The sequence below is a fragment of the Ornithorhynchus anatinus genome, chromosome X1, assembly GCF_004115215.2.
Source record: "Ornithorhynchus anatinus isolate Pmale09 chromosome X1, mOrnAna1.pri.v4, whole genome shotgun sequence".
Classification (NCBI taxonomy): Eukaryota; Metazoa; Chordata; class Mammalia; order Monotremata; family Ornithorhynchidae; genus Ornithorhynchus; species Ornithorhynchus anatinus.
In genome coordinates, this window is record NC_041749.1 from 96621879 (window position 1) to 96644818 (window position 22940).

The window sequence follows — 22940 nt, forward strand, 5'->3', positions numbered from 1 at the left end:
GTCCTCTCTCCAGCGCTTAGTACAGCGCTCTGCACACAGTAAGCGCTCAGGAAATCCGATGGGATGAAACGGTTTAAGGGAGGGCGCTGGCCTGCAGAAGTTTGAGGAGTCGCTGCCGCCACAAGTGGTGAGCTGGAGGGGAAGAAAAAAAGGGAGGGAGAGGGAAGAAGGGAGAGAGAGGGGAAAGAAGGGAGAGAGAGGGGAAAGAAGGGAGGGAGAGGGAAAGAGGGAGGGAGGGGAAGGGGGGGAAGAAGGTAGAGAGGAGAGAGAGGGGAAAGAGGAGAGAGAGGGGAAAGAAGAGGAGAAAGAAGGGAGGGAAAGGAGAGAGGAGAAAGAAGGGAGGGAGAGGAGAAAAGGGCGGGAGAGAGGAAAATACCCCGACCAGACGAGGGTTTAAGGAGGCGGCCGGCGGTCAGCTGACTGCTCCGATCATGTGGGTTCGTAGACAACATGGCCGCGGCCGGGCCGGGGCCCGCTCCAACCGGGTCGCGGCTGCGGCTGCTGCTGCTGTTGCCGTTGCTGCTGCCGCCGCCGCCGCCGGTCTGTGCGGCGGGAAAGGCCGGCCGCGCCGCGGGGTCGTGCGGCTGCGGCTCTCCCCGGCGGGCCGAGGAGCCGGCCGCCTACAGATACTCCCGGGAAGCCAACGCGGCCGGCCCGGACGGCGCCGACGGGCCCAGCGGCCCCGCGCAGGTGGTTTCTCTCTTCCCTTGGGGCCGGCGGGCGGGCGGGCGGCGGGGGCCGGCCCATGAGCCGCGGCTCGCCCTCCCTCCCCCCTCGGCCGGCTCCATCGATCGCTGGCTCGTACGTATCGAGCCCTTCCTGGGGGCCGAGCCCGCGGTAGCGTTGGGTATCTCATCGAGATTGGTACCGGGGGCGCTCCGGACGGTTCTCGGCCCCCAGGAAGGGCTCGATACGTACGAGCCAGCGATCGAGCCGCCGCCGAGGCGAGACCCGGCCGAGTGGGGCCCCGCGCTCCCCGCCCACGACCAGCTTCCAGCCTGGAGGGCGTAATCCCAGCGTTTATAGAGCGTCGTACTAAACGCTGGGGAGAGCGCCCCGGCGGCGGTCGACACGATCCCCGCCCACGACGAGATGACATGTGGAGGATGGGGGGTAGTGATGATGGTATCTGTTGAGCGCTTACTCTGCGCAGAGCCCTCGGGGGAGAGCAGGGCGGACACGCTCCCCGCCCACGACGAGCCACCCGGTGTCGAGGTGTAGCTGGCGAACCTCCGGCCCCATCCGAAATCCACCCCCGGGAGACCGGTACCCCCACTTTGCTCGAGGAGGCTTTGGGAGATTCCTCCACCCCATCGATCGAGGTCCGCCGAATCCACGGGATCTCGGAAGAGAACTTTTTCCCAGCCCCGGTGCTTTAGCACCTTGGGGACGGTCCCTTCCGATGACTCAGTTACCGGTTAAATCGAGAGTGGGCGGCTAAACGCCTCTCCTGGAAACACGCACACTCCTCCTTCCCACCCCCGCGATGCTACCGAGTCACCGTTTCGGTTCACCACGGGCGAAGACCGGTGGCGTTTTTGATTTTTATTTTTTTCAGAAACTGTGATGCCTCGATTAAACTCTAGCGTGGCTCATCACTTTTCAGTCGCTTCGATTTCCAAGCAGTTGCCCCTTATTACGATGATGATCAGGGTATCTGTTAGGCGCTCGCTGCGTGCCAAGCACTGTACTGGGTTGGGCGCGGCCCCTTTCCCGCCGTGGAGTTGACAGTCTGTGTAGGAGGGAGAACGGGCGTTGCATCTCCATCTTACGGGTGAGAAAACCGAGGCATAGGGAAGTGAAGCGACTTGCCTGTCTGCCCTTGGACCTGGGAGATGTTCCTAAGAGTGGGTGTTCCATCCCATGTGATGAGTTGGTAGCGTATAACTTGCCACTCTTCTTGGGTGGCTACAAAATTGAGGGCTGTGTCAATTCACACCTCTCTGGAGGTTGTAATGGCGGGGTGAAGAGTGTTGTCTGTACTTGTCCGATAAGTTATCGTCTTTTCTTTTGTGTCTGTGAGAGTCCCATATCCCTAATAGGCTGTTGTCGTTCACGCGTGTTCCCAGCCCATCCGAGGGCTTTAAACCTAATAACATGGCCTTCTGATCCGTTGCGATCCAGCGTGATCCCCCTTCGTATCCGACTGACGCTCACCCTCCCCACCTTCAAAGCCTTATTAAAATCACATCTCGCCCAAGAGGCCCTTCCCGACTAAGCCCCCATTTCTCCTACTCCTCCCTTTTGTGTTGCCCCCGAACTGCGATCTGTACACGTTATTCACCCCACCCTCAGCCCCACACCACTTGTTTACGTCTTAGTCATTTATTTTATTGTCTCCCTCTCCCCCATAGACTGTAAACTCCTTGTGGACACTGACCGTGTCTACCAACTCTATTGTATTGTACTCTCCCAAGCGCTTAGTACAGTGCTCGGCACACCGTGAGAGATCAGTGAATACGATGGATTGATTGCAAGGGGGTCCTTGATCACTCTAAGCGCTGTTATCCTCCCGGTTTCACAACCCTGTCACTTTGGCGTTATCCTCAAATCATATCTCTCATTTAACCCCCGTATTCAGTCTGTTACCAAATCCCGCAGGTACTACCTTCACCACATGGCTAAGATCCACACTTTCCTCTGCATCCAAACCGCTACTTTGCTGCTACTAACACTCATATCCTCTTTTGATTACTGCATCAGCCTCCCTGCCGACCTCCCTCCTCTTTCAATCAATTTATCAGTGGTATTTATTGAGCACTTATTGTGTGCAGAGCACTGTACTAAAGGCTTGGGAGAGTACAGTGCCGCAGAGTTGGTAGGTACAGTCTTTGCCCACAAGGAGCTTGCAGTCTAGAGAGAAGCTTGCATTCTTCCCTTTGCAGTCCTTACTTGGCTCTGCTGCCAGGATCTTTTTTTCTGAAATAACATACAGTTCACATCTCCCCAGTCTCAAAAGCCGCTGCATCCAACAACTCTTGACCATCGGCTCTAAAGCACCCAATCAGCTCGCCCTCTTCTATCTTTTCCCACTGATTTTTTTTTTACTACAGCCCGGGCTGCTCATTTTGCTCACCCAATGCCCACGTGCCCTCAATCTCATCTATTTCGCCTCCGACCCCTGGCCCCGCATTCACCCTTGGCCTGAAACACCCTGCTGCTTCATATCCAACAGACCACCATTCTCCCCACCTTCTAAACCTCATTACAGTCACATCTCCAGGAGGTCTAATGCGTTGCCTGTGCATTTGGATATGTACCTTTTAAGCACTTGATATTCACCCCACCCTCTCCACCTCAGCACTTGCGTACGTAGCTTTAATTTATTTTAATGTCTGTCTCCCCCTCTAGACCCTAAGCTCCTGATGTGTAGGAAACATGTCTACCAACTCTCCCAAGCACTTAGTACAGTGCTCTGCGCACCAAAGTGCTCGATAAATGCCACTGATTGATTCCTAGTAATCTAGCTTCACTGAGTCAGTTAATGATGCGATGATCAGCTTTAATGTTGATGTCTCACTGTTTTATGTTCTATGTGTTTTTGGTTGGGTTTTTTTTTTAAATATCATCTTGTTCCCCTCACATGTAGCGAGGCAACGCCAAGTTTACTGTTGGCTGTTACTACAGTTACCTACTGAGGCTACATCAGTTGTCATATCATGACAACCTCGAAAATGTTGATCAGGACACCGGGTCCTGTATTTGCGCTCACAATCGAAGGCAACACATATGCTCTGGCGGTGTTCGTATTTGAAGACTGTCTATGAGGAAGAAAAAAAATAGACCTCTGTGGAAGAAATAAGAGCTTTCAAAAGTAGGGAGCGTATGGTTTAAAAATACAAAACTTAGAAATAAATATTTTTAAAAGAGTAGACCTTGGTGTCTCTAATGAGGGGCAACAGAGAGGGTCCTTATTTGAGGCATTTATTAAGTGCTTAATTTGTGTGAAATCTGGGGCAGATAGAGGGCGATTAGCTCAAATGGAGGCTGGTGGTGTTATCCTTATTTTACAGATGAGGAAACCTGGGTCCAGAGAGGTTCGGTCACTTGCCCAAGGTTACACATCAGGCCCGTGGCCAAGTTAGAATTAGAATCCTGATCTTGTAACTCCCAGCCGTATGGTCTTCCCTCTAGACTTCGCTGTGAAAGGACATCAGAATTCACTGTAGATCCTGGTACTTGGCAACAAAGCCCCGCTTTTGGTATTTGCCCTTAAGATATTCTTTAGTACAATGGACCTGTTCATTAAATAAGCTAAGACAGATCTTGCCGTGTGGAACTAGGGAGAGGGATGTTTGTAGGCGTGTGTCTTAAGAGAGGTTTCAAGCAATTGTCCATCTTGAATCTTTTGCGATGGGCACACTGCAAGCGTGAAGAGCTAGCAGGCATCAGTGGTATTTATTGAGCGCTTACAGAGTGCGGTGCGCTGTACTAAGCGCTTGGGAGAGGACAAGATAACAGTTGGTTGATGGATGGTTGGTTCCCTGTCCACAATGAACTTACAGTCTAGACGACTATACTTTTGTTTGACCTGAGGGTAAAGGATGTCTAGTAGCTTTATTTCTTCTCCTCTTTTGTCACTGAGTGTGTCCATTATGGAGCCTGGGCTAATGGGATTTTGGTTAGTGCATAATTTGAGAGTATCGATGGCAGTAGCATAAGCCTGATGTTGGCAAAACTGCATTCTGGGTCCACCAACGTGACTTTTCACAGTAGAAGCGCTCTCCTCTGCCCTATCTTCCCTCTATGCCATAAACTCGTTGTGGGCAGGGACCGTGCCTACCAACTCACATTGCACTCTCCCAAGTGCTTACTACAGTGTCCCGAGCGTTCAATAGATGCCGTTGATTGGTTGATGAGTATGGATGGAGTCATACTGGGCTGTGTGTCTGCTTTTTGCCCCAGGTGTGTAGATTTAAAAAGGGATATGGCAAGACTCATTCAGTCCTATTTATTGAGTGCTGGCTGTATGCAGAACGCTGTACTAAGTGCATGGAAAGTACACTTCTCCCAGACTCACTTATACTCCTCTAAAGAGTTGCATCTATTACACTTAAGTGGTGTAGTTCCCTTTAAGCAGCCTCTCCGTAGACCGGGTGGGTAGTGGCGACATTCTCCTCGTCAACAGATACTGGTTTGGCTGGATCAGAGAATATTGGGGAGGGCAGGTGGAGGCATCCTCTCTTGTCGTGGGCAGGGAATGTGTCTCAACTCTGCCACATTGTCCTCTCCCAAGCACTCGGCTGTGTATGCAGTAAGCGCTCAATAAATACCATTGTCGATGACGATGATGATACGCAAGGAAGGATGTACTTGAGAATCCTGTGGAATGGGTAAAGTGCTCGCAACGACAAATGCTTAGTACAGGGCCCTGCACACAGGGCCCTGCACACAGTAAGCACTCAATAAATGCATTTGATTGATAGGGGAGATCAGTAGCTGAAATCTGCAGGCTGGTAAATTAACTTCATCCCATTTGTTTTAGTTGGGAATTTGCTTTTAATGCTGCAAAGTCTCTCCATAGAGTCTTTGTTGTGGAAACTTCCCTTTTGCTGTCCTATTCTCTAGCAGAACCCAGTGGAGGAAATGAGCTATGCTGCACTTCAGTTGCGTGAGAAGTTCAGGGAACAATATCAGCCTGTCTGCGTGCCGGTAATAGACCTTTCTGAAACACTTGGCACCAGTAGACTTGGGTTCTGACACCTGCTGAAAGAGTACGGATGGCCTGGGAGCTTGTCAAGAACCTAAGATTACTCTATGATGATGATGATAATGATCGTGGTATTTAAGCGCTTACTATGTTTCAAGCACAGTTCTTAAGCACCGGAGGCAGGTGCTTAGAACAGGTAATCAAGTCGAGAACAGGATCATCAGGTCAGACATAGTCCCCATCCCACATGGGGCCCGCAGCCTAAGTAGGAGGGAGAACAGATGTAGCATCCCAGAAAAGCGACTTGCCCAAGGGGACACAGCAGGCACGTGGTGGAGCCGGGAGTAGAACCTAGGTCCTTTGACTCCCAGGCCTGTGTTCTTTCCGCTAGGCCGCACTGCCCCTCCTGATGGTTTGGATTGCCCTAAGTGCAGTTTTGCAGTGGCTTTGTCTGGTCCTTAAGGCGCTACTAAAGAATCTGGGAGCTGGAGTCAGAAGATGATGCGATCCCCTGGGAAAAATCTCTCCACAGAGTAGGGTGACAGCATCGTCGAAAGGCCTTAAGTGATTCAGCCAAGAGCTTCCTTGCACCGATGAACTGTGCTGTAGGATCACATGTGCAGAGGTTGGCGAACTACTTCTCAGAATCAGCCAAGCCTTCTGGATTGACAGTTAGCCTGAAGAAGACTGAGCCGCTCTGCTCTATGTCCAGACAAGGATTTACCCTGGAGACACAGCTGAATGCTGTCAATGGTTGTTACCTAGGAGTCACACACTGTCCAGTGATGCAAGGAGAGACACAGATAGGAAATCCAAGCAAAATAGCTAGTAGATCAGATTGAAGATCAGCGGAGCAATTGTAGTGTCCGACTTTATGTGGGGTTCTGAGACCTGGATTTTACCACAGGTGCCTTTCCTGACTTGGAGGGTGGTTCCAACAGAACCACCCTATATGTCCTCCTTAACATCAAAAGAATGAGAGGGTCACAAACAGTGTGGTTCTGGAACCTATTTCACCGGCATTGCTTTTATGTTGATCACCATCAAACCTTTGCTCAGCTAGCCATGGGAGAAGAATGTATGGCAGAGAAGCAATGTGGCCTAGTGGAAAGAACACAAGCTTGGGAGTCAGAGGACCTGGGTTCTAATCCTGACTCTGCCGCATATAATAATAATGATGGTATTTGTTAAGCGCTGACTACGTGCCGAGCACTCTTCTAAGTGCTGGGGTAGATACAAGCTAATCAGGTTGTCCCACGTGGGGCTCACAGTCAATCCCCATTTTGCAGATGAGGGAACTGAGGCACAGAGAAGTGAAGTGACTTGCCCAAAATCACACAGCTGACAAGTGGCGGAGTCGGGATTAGAACCCATGACCTCTGACTCCTAAACCCAGGCTCTTTCCACTAAGCCACACTGCTTCTCCTGCTGCTTCTCCTTCACACTGCTTCTACTTCTAGACCTGAGTTCTAATTCCGGAAATGCCACTTGTCTGCTGGGTGACCTTGGGCAAGTCACTTCACTTCTCTGTGCTTCAGTTACCTCATCTGTAAAATGGGGATTAAGACTGTGAGCCCTATTTAGGATTCTAAACTGTGAGCTCGTTATGGGCGGGGAGCATATTTGTTAATTGTGCTACAAGTGCTTAGTACAGTGCTTTGTACATGGTAAGTGCTCAGTCAATGTGATTGATTGATTGACATGGACTGTGTCCAAGCTAATTAGTTTGTATCTGCCCCAGTGCTTAGTACAGCGCCTGGCCAATAGCACTTAAATATCAAAATAAATTTTTTTTAAAAAGATATGGGCTGTATCACTACAGTCCAGTTATGACACTCTGTCCAAGGATTCACTTAGATTGTTTGGAAATTGGTGAAACAATAATTTTCGTCAGCAAAAGACTCTCAATCATTGTACAAGACGTCTGGGGTTCTAACAGCTCTACAAAGACAAAAGATTGCTTCAGACAGAAAGTTTTAGGAATAGTGTCAAAATGATCTTGAAAAGATAGTTTGTCCAGGTTTTAAAGGGAGATAAAATTTAAATAGGTCTTGCTAAGAGAACTGTGTACTTGCCTTCACTACAAAGATTCAGCCTGTAGGAAAATGTGCCATTTCATCTTATGGATTTTTGCAATTACCTAGGTGTTTTTATTAACTACTGCTAAGGGATTACTACACGCTTGGATCTGTACCCTTTAAGCACTTGGCACACAGTAAGCACTTAACGAGTACCATAATAATAATTATTATTTTACCAATGAGATAACTGAGGCACAGAGAAGTCAGTTGATTTACCCAAGGACACGTGGCATTGTGGGATTAGAACTCAGGTCCTCAAGCTCCCAGGCCCATGCTCTTTCCATTTGGCTACTTTGCTTTCGAGGCACCGTGAGAGCTCTACCTCACCGGCAAGTGTGTTTTGTTTTCCAAAAAGGGGAAATGTACACAGAATATGGATGGATCAGCTTTCCGATATTGTGCAATGAGTTAACAGAAAAAGAAATTCAGAGCCAAAGGTCCAGGCTCTTATACTCTAATCCGTGGACTCCGTCCTTTCATTTCATTTCAGCTATTTCTCTTTGGTCGATATTTTTCTTTTTAGAAATTGATTTTTGAAGAAACAATCAAAAATAACTCCAAGCAGTAGTTAGAGATCTCCGATTAATCCCCACCTTTCTGATTACATTGACCCTGTCGGCCACTTTCAGCATGTACCCATATGGATTTACTTCACTTATTCGACAGAAAAAGGCATACTTCTGTTGTTACCAGTTGTATGTTTTCCTTTCGGTTCCCATTGTATTGTGTGTTATCAGATTCTGCCTTTCTCCCATGAGATTAGAAACTCCTTGAAGGCAGGGATAATGTCTTCTACTTTTATTGTGTGCCTAGTTCAGTGCCAAAGGGATCCTCATGATCATGAGGAGGATGGTAGTGCCCAGTCTCTCCACTATTTCGCCCGAAAGCTTTCTCTTAGGGAAGTGATAGGTACAAATGCCACATTTTTCCCTCTGAGCGATTGAGACCCGCAAATTATTTTTACCTACATCCTTTAAAGCCCCATATCACATGATGATGATAAAGGTACTTAAGCAGTTCCTGTGTGCACTTGGTTAAGCGCTGGGGTAGATAGGAGAAAATCAGGTTGGACACATTCCCTGGCCCACCTGGGGCTCACAGTCTAAAGAATGGTTTATTTGAAGAGTAGCACGTAGCACTTCAACGGAAGTGAAGGCCAGCAATAGTGATTCTGAAAAATGAGTGTTCTTATTTCTCAATCTTTTCTCAGTTGCAGATGGCCCCCATTCCTGCTGGAGTATTTACAATGGGTACAGATGATCCTCAAATACAACAGGATGGTGAAGGACCGGCCAGAAGAGTCAACATGCATGCCTTTTACATGGATCTGTATGAAGTTAGTAATGCGGAGTTCGAGAAGTTTGTGAATTCTACGGGCTATGTTACAGAGGTAGGACACCTATTACTAGGTTACTTAATCACTTTATGAGGAGATGTCTCATCAGGTACTGAACTCGCAACTAATACTCTAAATTTTTGTCGTCGTTAGGCACTTACTGTGTGTCAAGCACTGTTCTAGACATTGGCGTAGATACAAGGTAATCGGGTTGGACACAGTCCATGTCTGACATGGGGCTCACAGTCTTAATCCCCATTTTACAGCCGAGGGAACCGAGGGACAGAGAAGATAAGTGACTTGCCCATAGTCGCACAGCAGACAAGTGGAGGGGCCAGGAGTAGAACCTATGTCCTTCTGACTCCCAGGCCCGTACTCTCTCCACTAGGTCATGTTGTTGTCAGTTATGTTGGTTACTCTAAGAAATTAATGATGGAGCAGCTTTTCCTGTTGTAGTTTGCTATTATTATTATAATATAATTTTAATATATCATATAGCAGCGTGGCTTAGTGGAAAGATCACGGGCTTGGGAGTCAGAGGACGTGGGTTCTTATCCCGGCTCCGCAACTTGTCTGCTGTGTGATTTTGGGCAAGCCACTTAACTTCTCTGCCCCAGTTACCTCATCTGTAAAATGGGGATGAAGACTTTGAGCCCCACGTGGGACAACCTGATTACCCTGTATCTACCCCAGCACTTAGAACAGTGTTTGGCACATAGTAAGTGCTTAACACATAGCATAATTATTATAATTAATAATAATAATAATAATAATAATGGTCTTTAAGCACCTAGGTGCCAAGCACTGTACTAAGTGTTGAGGAGATCCAAGTTAATCAGGTTGGACACAGTGCCTGTCCCACATTAGGCTCACAGTCTAGGAGGGAAGGAGAACAGGGATTTAATCCCCATTTTCCAGATGAGGGAGCTGAGGCACTGAGATGGGAAGTGATTTACCCAAGGTCACACAGTAGTCAAGTGGCAGAGCCAGGATAAGAACCCGGGTCTTCTGAATCCCAGGCTTGGACTCTTCCCACTAGTGTTGGAAGCAAAGGAAAAGTTTTTGTATAACCTCTTCAGAATCACGTATATGATATCCCATTGCATTTTCAAAAGGCATTTGAGGTCACTCTGAAAATGCTTCTAATCACTAGAAATTGGAACGTTCTCAAAAACTAATCTCTGTTGAGATAGATTAGTCTGTAATTTGTCAGGTGAATTGACAATTGTGTGAAGAAAGAATGATAGCTACAGGTCTGTCACCCACAAGCCCTGTTGTTTCTCTTTTCAAGTGGTTTCCAGATGCTTGGGGGAAATAATGAGAAAACTCTGTATGTATGTAAAGAATCACTTTGTATGTTTTGTATGTAACATTTTGTATGTAAAGAATCAGCTTGGGAGTTGGTGTTTTTCATTTTTTTGCCTTTCTCTTATAGGCAGAGAAATTTGGAGACTCTTTTGTCTTTGAAAGCATGTTGAGCGAACAAGTGAAGACTGGAATTCATCAGGCTGTGAGTAGTGTCTAAATGCATTGGATTCTATATCAATCCTGAGAGGTTCATATTCTGAGTTTGCCTATAAAAGCTTATGCAGAATAATAAGTTTCAAGGACTGCAGAGTGCATTAACTTCTGGGAAGTGGGCTAATTAGAGAGTCAATCAATCAATCGCATTTATTGAGCGCTTCCCCACTGGGTCACTCGATTGTAAGCTCCTTGAGGGCACAGAGCACATCCGCTCACTGTAGTGTACTCTCCCAAGTGCTTAGTATGGTGCTCTGCTCACAGTAAGTGCTCAATAAATACCACTGATTGATTTGATAGCTCAGCAACCACCACCATCCCATTCAGCAGTGCCTGGAATCAGGTGTGTTATACGGGCCCATGTAGGTTTCCTCTGCTTGGAGTTGATATTGTAGGGGAGTAAATATCTTTTGATCAATTTCTTGTTTTTGGTTTTGGTTTTATTTTGTTTCTTGTTTTGTCTTGAAAGTGTTTTGATCTTCTCTTGTCCCAGTTGTGGTGGTAGAGACAGATGGTAATAATTTCCACTAGACTGCAAGCTCATCCACTAGACCATAAACTCATTGTGGGGAGGGAACGTGTCTGCTAACTCTGTTGTATTTTACTCTCCCAAGCGTTTAGTACAGTTCTCTGAACATAGCGCTCAGTAAATACCATTGGTGATGATGAAGGGCCTATCCATTTGAGCCAAGTATCTGCAACAGTATCACGATTCAACTGAACAGTCATTCGTATTACAATACGATAGTTGACATTCTTGAAAGTCCCTGCATTATCAAAAAATAGCTTTGTCAATGTTTGTTACAAGGGGAAATGAAGGTCTAGAAGGAAGATGGTTTAAAAACGATAGAGTACACAATATGAGGAACTGGGTTCTGGAGCGCCAGGTTGGTCTCATCTGTCTCACTGCCGACATCTCACCCACGTCCTGCCTCTGGTCTGGACCGCTCTCCTTCTTCATATCTGACAAACAATGGGTCTCCCCGCCTTCAAAGATTTATTGAAAGCACATCTTCAAGAGGCCTTCCCTGACTAAATCCTCCTTTCCTCTTCTCCCACTCCCTTCTGCACCACCTTGACTTGCTCCCTTTATTCATCCTCCCCTCCCAGCCCCACAGCACTCAGGTACATATCTGTAATTTCATTTATTTATATTAATGCCCGTCTCCCCCTCCAGGCTGTAAGCTGATTGTGGACAGGGAATGTGTCTGTTATAGTGTACTCTCCCAAGCACTTAATACAGTGCTCTGCACACAGTAAGCGCTCAGTAAATACGATTGACTGAAAACAAAAAGTGTGCTTTTCTCAGACTCAATCAGTGGTTCGTTAATGTGGTAGAGAAAAGTAATTGTAACCGTGAGAATTTTGCCGTCACTATATGTTTATTGGATGTAATGAACTGTAAAAAGTTGTAGTTCCCTCTGTGATGCTAGTGAATTAGTATTATAGTTCATTCGGTCACTGTCACAGAGCTGCTCCGTACTTGGATCTGTTATGGCCAATTCATGGCCAGGCTTCGGCACTATGTGCCTCTATTCTTCCGTTGCATTCTTTTCCAGTCGCACAGTAAAATATTGCCTTGTGGCAGGAATGACTGAATCTGGCCTTAGAGTAGTCCTTCATTTTCCTCCCCATTCAAGTCCGCCAGGCCACATCTCTCCCCGTCTTCAAAGCCCTTCTAAAAGCCCACATCCTCCTGGAGACTTTCCCCGTTGAGTTTTTTCCCTCTCCAGGACACATCCTCTGCACTTTCACATACATTGCACTTTGTTGCACTTTTGTCAGTTTACGAGCTATTCGAGCAATTCATCCTCCTGTGTGTAAATGGGAGTAGAAGCTTTTTGAAGCCAGGGATTGGTTCTTCTACCTCTTTTGTACTCTCCTGAGTGCTTAGTACTATGCTCTGCACACAATCAATGCTATATTGGTTTGTTCACTGTGCACATGCCTCAAGAGCACAGCTATCAACATATAACAGTGCCTGCCAACCTACAGCACACCAAACTTGGAAAGGGGTTGTTCCCTGCCTTCTGAATGTAGAGAAGTGGGGGGAATCTGGGTACACGTGGTTTCTATCCACATATGGGCTTTTGAATCATTTGGCTCTTAAATCAGTGTGCTCTGGTAGAGTTGCCAGAGGCCCAAGTAATAATAATAATAGCAATGGTATTTAAGTACTTACTACTTGTCAAGCTCTGTTCAAAGCCCTGGGGTAGATATATACTAATCACGTTGGACACAGCCCCTGTCCCACATGGGGCTTACAGTCTTAATCCCCATTTTATGGATGAGAGAACTGAGGCACAGGGAAGTGAAGTGTCTTGTCAAGGTTCCACAGCAGACAAGTGGCAGACCAGCATTAGAACCCAGGTCCTTCTGACTCCCAGGTCCGGGCTCCATCCACTAGGCTGTACTCCTTCGGGTAATGCTGATGAGAGGGGACCTCTATTCAGAGGCCACTGCCCTATCAGCGTGGAGAAAACAAGGGAAGGCAAGAGGGGAGGAAGGCCTACAGGAATAATGGGCTACAAAGATTAAGTGAACGGTGATGAAAATCGAAAGGATTCAGTCTCAAATCACCTTGGTTACATTGTACACCTTCAAACTCCTGCATGAAGTCTTTGTATGTTGGAGTCACGCTGTCCACTCTTCTTGACATTGCTGTATGCAGGGGAAGAATCAGCACTACAAGGCTATGCTTCCCTGCCCATTTTTTTAAAACAATATAGCTGACTCATGTGAACCACTGGAAAAATTGGGATTAAGGTGAAATGCTTTTCTGATGTTCTGTGGGGAAAATTGGTAAATTATTTGCGTGGGCTGGCCGTTTTCTTTCCCACAGAGGGCTTGAGTTTGATTTGCTCGTTATGACAAATACCCTATTGGATAATCTGATCAGTGGTGAGTGCTTAAGGTTAATTATGACCTCAGGATAATAAGGAGTTAGGATCTCTATGTATAAATTTGTCATTCAGGACATTTGAAATCCTGGGCTCAGACGTTGTCAAGGGATTTGCATTTATTATCGCCATTTAAAGGGATCAACAAATGTTAGTTGATTTCACTTGTGAAGCAAAACCCACAACTGCCAGATGCTCTCTGACCTTGTCTGAGTGTGCATTCTTTAATTTAACTTTTTTGGGTTTTGGTTTGTGTGTAATCTTATAATTGTGTTATTTGTGAAACGCTTACTCTGTGCCAAGCACTGTGTCCAGCTCTCACAGGGGCCTCAGTCTAAGTAGGCGAGAAAACAGATTTTGAATCCCCATCTTGCAGATGAGGGAACTGAGGCACAGAGATGTGAAATGACTTGCCCTAGGTCACACAGCAGGTAAGTGGCGGATCAGGATTAGAACCCAGGGCTTCTGACTCCCAGGCTCTGGGCTCTTTCCACTAGGCCTTGCTGCTTCCCAGTACCTCTTCTTTCAATTCCCGTTTGCCTCCCCTGCTATTATGTTTTCTACTTGCATATATGATTTCCTGACCTTAACTTTCCCCCCCTTTTACTGATGTGTAGATCAGTAATTTGCATTGCTTCCTATCAATCAGTTGTATTTATTGGCTGCTTACTGTGTGCAGAGCACTGTACTAAGCTCTTGGGAGAATACGATCTAACAGAGTCAGTAGAGTTAAGAATGTCCAATCGCTTTTTAGAAGCAGTGGCAGGAGCCAATTACTGCCAGATGTCTGTAGGCCCCATCATGAAACTAGGAAAGTGGATACGTCTTTAACTAGAAAAAGGACAAGAAATCCTGGATTTACAGTAGTGAAATTTTTACTCAAATCGTTTGTCATGGGAAACCAAACTTTTCAACTCTGAAACTGTAAACTCGTTGTGGGTAGGGAATATTGTCAGCTGGGTGACTTTGGGCACGTCACTTAATTTCTCTGTGCCTCAGTTACCTCATCTGTAAAATGGGGATTAAAACTGTGAGCCCCATGTGGGACAACCTGATCACCTTGTATCCCCCCCAGCGCTTAGAACAGTGCTTTGCACATAGTAAGCACTTAACAAATGCCATCATTATTATTATAATATGTCTGTTCTATTGTTGTCTGTGTAGTCTTTACGAAAAAATAGTGCATGTACGTGACTGTAGACTTTGGTTTTGAGTAATAGTAGTAATAGTATTAAGTACCTGCAGTAGACAGAGAACTGTAATAATAATAATAATGACGGTGTTTGTTAAGCGCTTACTATGTGTCAAGCACTATTCTAAGTGCTGGGATAGATACAAGGTAATCAGGTTGTCCCAAGCCCGTGCTCTTTCCACTCAGCCACGCTGCTCCATATTACTGTACTCGCTGATCTCTTGCTACAACTTGGCTCCTTTAACGGCAGCCTACTCACTGGACCTCTATCTCGTCTATCTGGCCGCCGACCCCTTGCCCTCATGTCATTCCCCTCACCTGGAATTTCCCTCCTCCTGCGTGTCTGACGGACCATCACTCTCCCCACCTTCAAAACCTCACTAAAATGACGTCTCCTCCAAGAGGCCTTCCCCGTCTAAGCCCTCATTTCCCCTTCCGTGTTGCCTACGCACTTGGATCTGTACCCTTTAAGCACTTGATAATCGCCCTCCCCTCAGCCCCTCAGGACTTACGTACAGAGCCGTAATTTATTTTAACATCTGTCTCTTCCACTAGGCTGCAAGAAGCAGCGTGGCTCGGTGGAATGAGCACGGGCTTGGGAGTCAGAGGTCATGGGTTCTAATCCCACCTCCGCCACTTGTCAGCTGTGTGACTTTGGGCAAGTCACTTAACTTCTCTGTGCCTCAGTTACCTCATCTGTAAAATGGGGATTAACTGTGAGCCCCATTGTATCCCTGATCACCTTGTATCCCCCAGCGCTTAGAACACTGCTTTGCACATAGTAAGCACTTAACAAAAACCATCATTTTTTTTTTTTTTCTGGTGGGCAGGGAACATGTCTCCCAATGCCTGTATTGTACCATCCCAGGGGTCAGTACAGTGCTCTGCACACAGTAAGCAGCGTGGCTTAATGGAAAGAGCATGGGCCTTGGAGTCAGAGGACCTGTGTTCTAATCCTGGCTCCTCCATTTGTCGACTGTGTGATCTTGAACAAGTCATTTAACTTCTCTGGGCCTCAGTTTCCTCAACTCTAAAATGGAGATGAAATGCCTATTCTCCCCCCAACTTAGATTGTGAGCCCTGTTGACACATAGAAGGTGCTTAACAAAGACTTTTTTTTAAAAAAAAAAAAGCCAGCAATCAAATACCATTGATTGATTCTGAGTGCTGGGAAAGAATCCACAGGTGGGAATTAGACATGGTCCCTGTCCCTCGGAGAGCTCTAAAAATTAAAAGAGGGAGTGGGGAATGGTAACCGACAAGTAAGGAGAGGTGAAACAAAATGCTAAGACAGCGTGAGGACAAAAACAAAGATGAGTAGGGTGCCGGGACAGAAGAACCAGAGTTTCAGGCTCCTTGCGGCTCAGAATCCACCATCTCAACCACGGCCACAGCGATGCTCCAGCAACAGCCGCCCCAACCTTCTTGAGGTTCTGTGGTGGCGATGCCAGACCACGACAGCTTCCCTCTGTCCCTCCGGGGTGGCGCAGGGCGGGGTGGGATGGAAGCTCTTCGGTGACGCGGAGGAGAGCCCCCGCGGAATCCCAGGGGGACGGCGTGGCGTACCGCTAGAGGAGGATGCCGAGGGCCTCGGTGAAAGGCGAGGGAGGGGATGGGACGAGACAGGTATGCGATATGCAGCAACTTAAGTCCGTGTGGCCGGAGGCTCCCGTGCTGGGAACCGAGCCGAAGGCCATAATGGAGAGGCAGCAGGCAGTGGGGTGCCGTCGGCAGCGGCCAAAGTCCACGTGGTCCACCCGTCGTAGTCGCTCTTTCGTACTGAGAGAAGATGGTACCAATGGCAAAGTTCATCCATCGATGTGGGTGTGGTTTAAAGACCAGTGCGGACCACTCAGCGCCTACCAAGCTGTGTATGCACCGACTTGCCTTTTGTCGTACTGTTGTATTCATTGTTCACGGTACCTGTTGCTGTTTCTGCTTTCAACCCTTCGTCTCGTGATCCTCTCGAAGCCTCCGCTGTTGGGTTTATAGAAAGTATCTTTGCGTATGCTTAATAGGTACTGAATTTTGCCTCTTTGCGACTCCTGGTGTCTTAGGCTAGCTTGGGGGTGGTGATCTCAAAAGGTTCTATAATGGTAAAAACAGGAATTCAGTATTCATTCTTTCATTCAATCCTATTTATTAAGCACTTACTGTGTGCAGAGCACTGTGCTAAGTGCTTGGAAAGTACAGTACAGCAATAAAGAGAGACCATCCCTGCCCACAACAGGCTCACAATCTAGAGGCTGGGAGACAGACGTCAATACAAGTAAACAGGCAACAATATAAATAAATACAATTATAGATATATACGTAGATACATAAGTGCTGTGGGGCAGGGAGAAGGGGGAAGAGCATCTGGAGCGAGTCAGGGTGACGCGGAAGGGAGGGGGAGCCGAGGAAAAGTGGGGCTTAGTAGATGGTGGTGATTGGATTCGCGTTTACCATAGGAGACAGGCTTTTATCGAGAGTCATATGGTTAATAAAAATTGTCATCAGTGTGTCTTGTGATGACATCCATGGTAGAAAAATGAGGGTAAAATTTAGCATTTATTCATTAACTCTACGCTATGGGCAACAAGAGACTGGAGTTGCAAAGCCGTAGTCATAAGTGAAGATAGGATCCAAAATGGTCATCTTGAATGAAATACTGTATTACTTGTTTGGTTAATACCATTAGGGTTTAAGAAAAAAAAAATTCTATGATCGGTTTAAAGAAAATAACTGATGACTGAGCTAGAATGAGAACCATTAGTGAGGATATATGGCAATGAAACTATCTAAACAAACATAAATTGTATTAACCAGGATAGGCAATATACTTTCATCATCATCGTATTTTTTTTTATTCGAGCCTATGAGGAGAGCACAGTGTACTAGGTGTTAGTGAAAAATTAAAATGCACTGAAAAGCTAAGTTTTGCTGCATTGTAATTCAAGCCCAAGTAAGAGTTCCAGTGGCATGCTTCAGTGGGTAGAGTTAAATTAAATTCAAATAAGCAAAATCAACGAGATGTGGAGCAACTAATCAACTTTTGAATTTGAGATTTTTTTTAAAACGGTATTCTTAATTACTAGGATAATCAGGTTGGACACAGTTCATGTCCCACATGGAGCTCAGAGTCTTAATCCCCATTTTACAGATGGGGTAACTGAGGCACAGGGAAATGAAGTGACTTGCCCAAGGTCAGAAAGCAGGCAAGTGGGGAGCTGGGATTAGAACCTAGGTCCTCTGACTCTGAGACCTGTGCTCATTCCACTAGGCCACACTGCTCCAGATTGCAAGATTTACCTTCGTTTTGGCCCAACAGCTATTAAGATGATATCAGTCAGGTTAAAGGAGTCTCCTGTGTGTTTATCAGAAACAAGACCTCAGTTAATTATCTCTCCCCTGGCTATCATCTACCCCTCTCTGGCCCGAGACACACTTGAGTTAAAGTGTAATGGATTAATAGCACATTCCAGCTCTAGACTTTTAGGTAGGTTCTCTTTTGATTGCCAAGCCTTGTTTCACTTTCAAGCTGGATTGAAAGGATTGAGTGTTTTATCAATTGAGTGAAATCCCTTGGGCATCCCAAGATGGACTGGGAGGAGGAAGAGATGAAAGGAACTGGTTGGAGAAGCAGCTATCTTGCATTTCTATAGAGACTGAGCTTCCTGTGCAGTCATTTGAATAAGAGGACAATAGTATCAATATGCAGTCCAGGCACCGCCCAAGACTGTAGAGGCTGAAGTATTTAATAATGATGATTGCGGAATTTAAATGCTTACTGTGGGAGGGGTGTTTTTTTTTAATGGTGTTTAAGCGCTTACTGTGTGCTAGGCACTGTACTAAGCACTGGGACAGATACAAGATCCAGCCCATGTCCCACATGGGGCTCACAGCGTTAATCCTCATTTTACAGACCAGGAAGCTGAGGCGCCAACAAATGAAATGACTTGCCTAAAGTCATGCTGCAGACAAGTGGCAGAGCTGGAATTAGAAGCCAGGTCCTTCTGCCTCCCGGGCTGTGCTCCATCCACTAGGCCGCACTGTTTCTTGGTACTATGTGCCAAGTACCATCCTGTGAACGAGTGTCAAGTCCCCAGAGGAAAATTGGACAGTTTATTGTTGTTCCAGTGTTCGACATCTAGACAGAATGGGTCTGAGGATTACCCGGCCCTTAGAGGGCTCATACAAGCTCTGTATGCCAGCAGCCTTGGAGAACTGACATTACCACACTAAAGTACATTTTGAAATCTGACAACTCACAGGGACCAGATTCTCCCTAGGTTCTGAGGTTAGCGTCCGAGGACTCCCTTGCACTTGGATTTCCACTTTGTAGCAGCTCGTGAGTCAAGCGGGTCCAAAGTCGTTTTGTAGATCCAGGTCAAATTGACATTGCGTCGGCAGGAATCAGCCGTCAGGGTGGGATTTCCCCATTCATTCAATAGTATTTATTGAGCGCTTACTATGTGCAGAGCACTGTACTAAGCGCTTGGAATGTACAAATCGGCAACAGATAGAGACAGTCCCTGCCCTTTGACGAGCTTACAGTCTAATCGGGGGAGACAGGCAGACAAGAACAATGGCAATAAATAGAGTCAAGGGGAAGAACATCTCATAAAAACAATGGCAACTAAATAGAATCAGGGTGATGTACATCTCATTAAAAAAAATAAATAGGGTGATGAAGATATATACAGTGGAGCGGATGAGTACAGTGCTGAGGGGGTGGGACGGGAGAGGGGGAGGAGGAGAGGGAAAGGGGGGAGAAGAGGGTTTAGCTGTGGAGAGGTGAAGGGAGCGGGTAGAGGGAGCAGAGGGAAAAAGGGGAGAGCTCAGTCTGGGAAGGCCTCTTGGAGGAGGTGAGCTTTAAGTAGGGATTTGAAGAGGGGAAGAGAATTAGATTGTCGGAGGTGAGGAGAGAGGGCATTCCAGGACCGCGGGAGGACGTGGCCCGGGGTCGACGGCGGGATAGGCGAGACCGAGGGACGGTGAGGAGGTGGGCGGCAGAGGAGCGTAGCATGCGGGGTGGGCAGTAGAAAGAGAGAAGGGAGGAGAGGTAGGAAGGGGCAAGGTGATGGAGAGCCTCAAAGCCTAGAGTGAGGAGTTTTTGTTTGGAGCGGAGGTTGATAGGCAACCACTGGAGTTGTTTAAGAAGGGGAGTGACATGCCCAGAACGTTTCTGCAGGAAGATGAGCCGGGCAGCGGAGTGAAGAATAGACTGGAGCGGGGCGAGAGAGGAGGAAGGGAGATCAGAGACAAGGCTGACACAGTAGTCTAGCTGGGATATTATGAGAGCCTGTAGCAGTAAGGTAGCTGTTTGGGTGGAGAGGAAAGGGTGGATCTTGGCAATATTATAAAGGTGAGACCGGCAGGTCTTGGTAACGGATAGGATGTGTGGGGTGAACGAGAGAGACGAGTCAAAGATGACACCGAGGTTGCGGGCCTGAGAGAGGGGAAGGATGGTCGTACCATCCAGGTGATAGGAAAGTCTGGGAGAGGACCAGACTTGGGAGGGAAGATGAGGAGCTCAGTTTTGGTCATGTTGAGTTTTAGGTGGTGGGCAGACATCCAGGTGGAGACGTCCTGGAGGCAGGAGGAGATGCGAGCCTGAAGGGAGGGGGAGAGGACAGGGGCAGAGATGTAGATCTCTGTGTCATCTGCGTAGAGATGGTAGTCGAATCCGTGAGAGCGAATGAGTTCACCAAGGGAGTGAGTGTAAATGGAGAACAGAAGAGGGCCAAGAACTGACCCTTGAGGAACTCCAACAGTTAGAGGATGGGAGGGGGAGGAGGAGCCTACGAAGGAGACCGAGAACGACCGGCCAGAGAGATAAGAGGAGAACCAGGAGAGGACGGAGTCCGTGAAGCCAAGGTGAGATAAGGTGCGGAGGAGGAGGGGATGGTCAACAGTGTCAAAGGCAGCTGAGAGGTCAAGGAGGATTAGAATGGAGTAGGAGCCATTGGATTTGGCAAGAAGGAGGTCATGGGTGACCTTAGAGAGAGCAGTCTCGGTAGAGTGGAGGGGACGGAAGCCAGATTGGAGGGGGTCCAGGAGAGAATGGGAGTTAAGGAATTCTGAGCAGCGAGTGTAGACGACTCGTTCTAGGATTTTGGAAAGGAAGGGTAGTAGGGAGATAGGGTGATAACTGGAAGGGGAAGTGGGGTCGAGAGAGGTTTTTTTTAGGATGGGGGAGACATGGGCATGTTTGAAGGCAGAGGGGAAGAAGCCATTGGAGAGTGAGTGGTTAAAGATAGAAGTTAAGGAGGGGAGGAGGGCAGGGGCGATGGTTTTTATAAGGTGAGCGGGAATGGGGTCCGAGGCACAGGTGGAGGGGTGGCACTTGCGAGGAGGGAGGAGATATCTCCTCTGAGAATACTGGAGGGAAGGATGGAAAAGTAGGGGAGAGGGTTGGTGGGGAGGAGGGGAGAGAGGCAGGGGTGACTTTGGGGAGCTCAGACCTGATTGTGTTGATTTTTGTGATGAAGTAGGTGGCCAGATCATTGGGGGTGAGAGATGGGGGAGGGGGAGGAACAGGGGGCCTAAGGAGAGAGTTAAAGGTCCGTAACAATCGGCGGGGGTGACGGGCATGGGTGTCGATGAGGGAGGAGAAGAAGTTTTGACTGGCAGAGGAGAGGGCAGAGTTAAGGCAGGAAAGGATAAATTTGAAATGTATGAGGTCGGCTTGGTGCTTGGAGTTTCGCCAGCAGAGCTCGGCAGCTCGAGCATAGGAGCGTAGGAGGCGGACAGAGGAGGTGATCCAGGGCTGTGGGTTAGTGGAGTGAGAGCGGCGGAGGGAAAGGCGGGTGAGAGAGTTGAGATGAGTAGAGAGGGTGGAGTTGAGAGTGGAGACCTGATCATCGAGAGTGGGAAGTGAGGACGGGGGGCAAGGTGGGGAGAGATGCTTTTGGAAAGACAGATGGGATCAAGAGAGTGGAGGTCTCTGTGGGGGAGTAGCAAAGATTTTCAGGGGGAGGAAGTGTGAGAGATGAGGCAGGTGAGAAGGTTATGGTCAGAGAGAGGGATATCAGAGTTGGTGAGGGAGGAGATAGTGCAGCGGTCCCCAGACTTTGCGTGATGTGATGTGCTACAGGTGATGTGCAGGCTATGGGTGATATGCAGATGAGTAGGTATGGTAGGGAAAAGTGATAGTATAAGGGGCTTTTAGGGAAAGTTTCCAACTCTCTCTTCTGGCACAGTACAAATCCTGGAGATTCAACCTGATGGTAAGTCACAGAGAGATATTTGTGGCTTTAAAAAAAAAATTATTTGTTCAGTGCTTACTATGTGCCGTACTAAGTGCTGGGATAGATAGAAGTTAATCAGGTTGGACACAGTCCATATCCCGCATGGGCCCTATGGTCTTAATCCCCATTTTACAGATGAGGTCACTGAGGCTCAGAGAAGTGAAGTGACTTGCCCAAGGTCACACAGCAGACAAGTGGCAGAGCTGGGCTTAGAACCCACATCCTCTGACTCTCAGGCCTGAGCTCTATCCACTAGACCACACTGTTTGACTTGCTGGATGTTAAGTGTGAAGCTATGTTGGATAAACGTGTTCCTCCGCTGATTGACAACTGCTATTAGTGCCTTTTCCTCTGCATATTAAGATTGTATATGTGTGTTTGAGAAAACCAGCAAGCGTAAACAGAAAGCTCAGCCTTTGAAACAGAGAAGGAAGGAGGCGTGTTGTTTAGTAAAGAATTTCTCCAGAGTTCTAGTGAACAGTGTGCCAGAGATTTCAGTTCAGGGTGAAGTCACTGGAGAGCATTTCTAATTCTTGACAAATCCCAAATCGAGGCTTTTCATGGAAATAGTTTCATTCAAATGGATTACTGCAAAAGGGTAGCCTTGGGCTTTGTGGGACTGAAAAGAATAGGTTGATCTGACTGACAGGATTCAGCAGGGTGTGACCATTCACAGGGAGCCCATTCCTTCCCTTTGTGGTACCCTGCCCACACACCAGGTGGTCGGAACCTCAGTGGACCTTACCCTCTGCTCCTCTCTCACACCTTAAAGTGTACTCGTGTGTTGCCTTGGATGAGACAAAGGAAATTCTCATAAAGGTATTTATCAAGTGCCTACTGGGTGCACTAAGCACTTGGGGAAAGTAAAGCAGCCACACGAGGCACATTCCCTGCCCACAAGGAACTTAAGTTCTAAATTGTGTAGAGTGATCCTGGTTTGTTCCTTATAATAATAATAATAATTGCAGTATTTGTTAAGCACTTATTATGTGCCAGGCATTGTACTAGCACTGGGGTGGATACAAGTA

The 22940-nt window shown here is 47.4% G+C and overlaps 1 protein-coding gene across 3 annotated transcripts in view; it reads left to right on the forward strand.

Annotated features, from left to right (window-relative positions):
* Positions 1-438: 438 nt before the first annotated feature.
* Positions 439-22940, forward strand: part of SUMF1 (sulfatase modifying factor 1) — an 87783-nt gene continuing 65281 nt past the window's right edge. For 2 of the 3 annotated variants that reach the window (XM_029051112.2, XM_039910232.1), the window contains exons 1-3: positions 439-690; positions 8942-9121; positions 10503-10577. In XM_029051112.2, the coding sequence (XP_028906945.1) occupies positions 451-690; positions 8942-9121; positions 10503-10577 (495 nt within the window). In that variant the 5' untranslated portion in view covers positions 439-450. The remainder of the gene's footprint in view (positions 691-8941; positions 9122-10502; positions 10578-22940) is intronic. The other variant, XM_039910231.1, reaches the window with a different exon arrangement.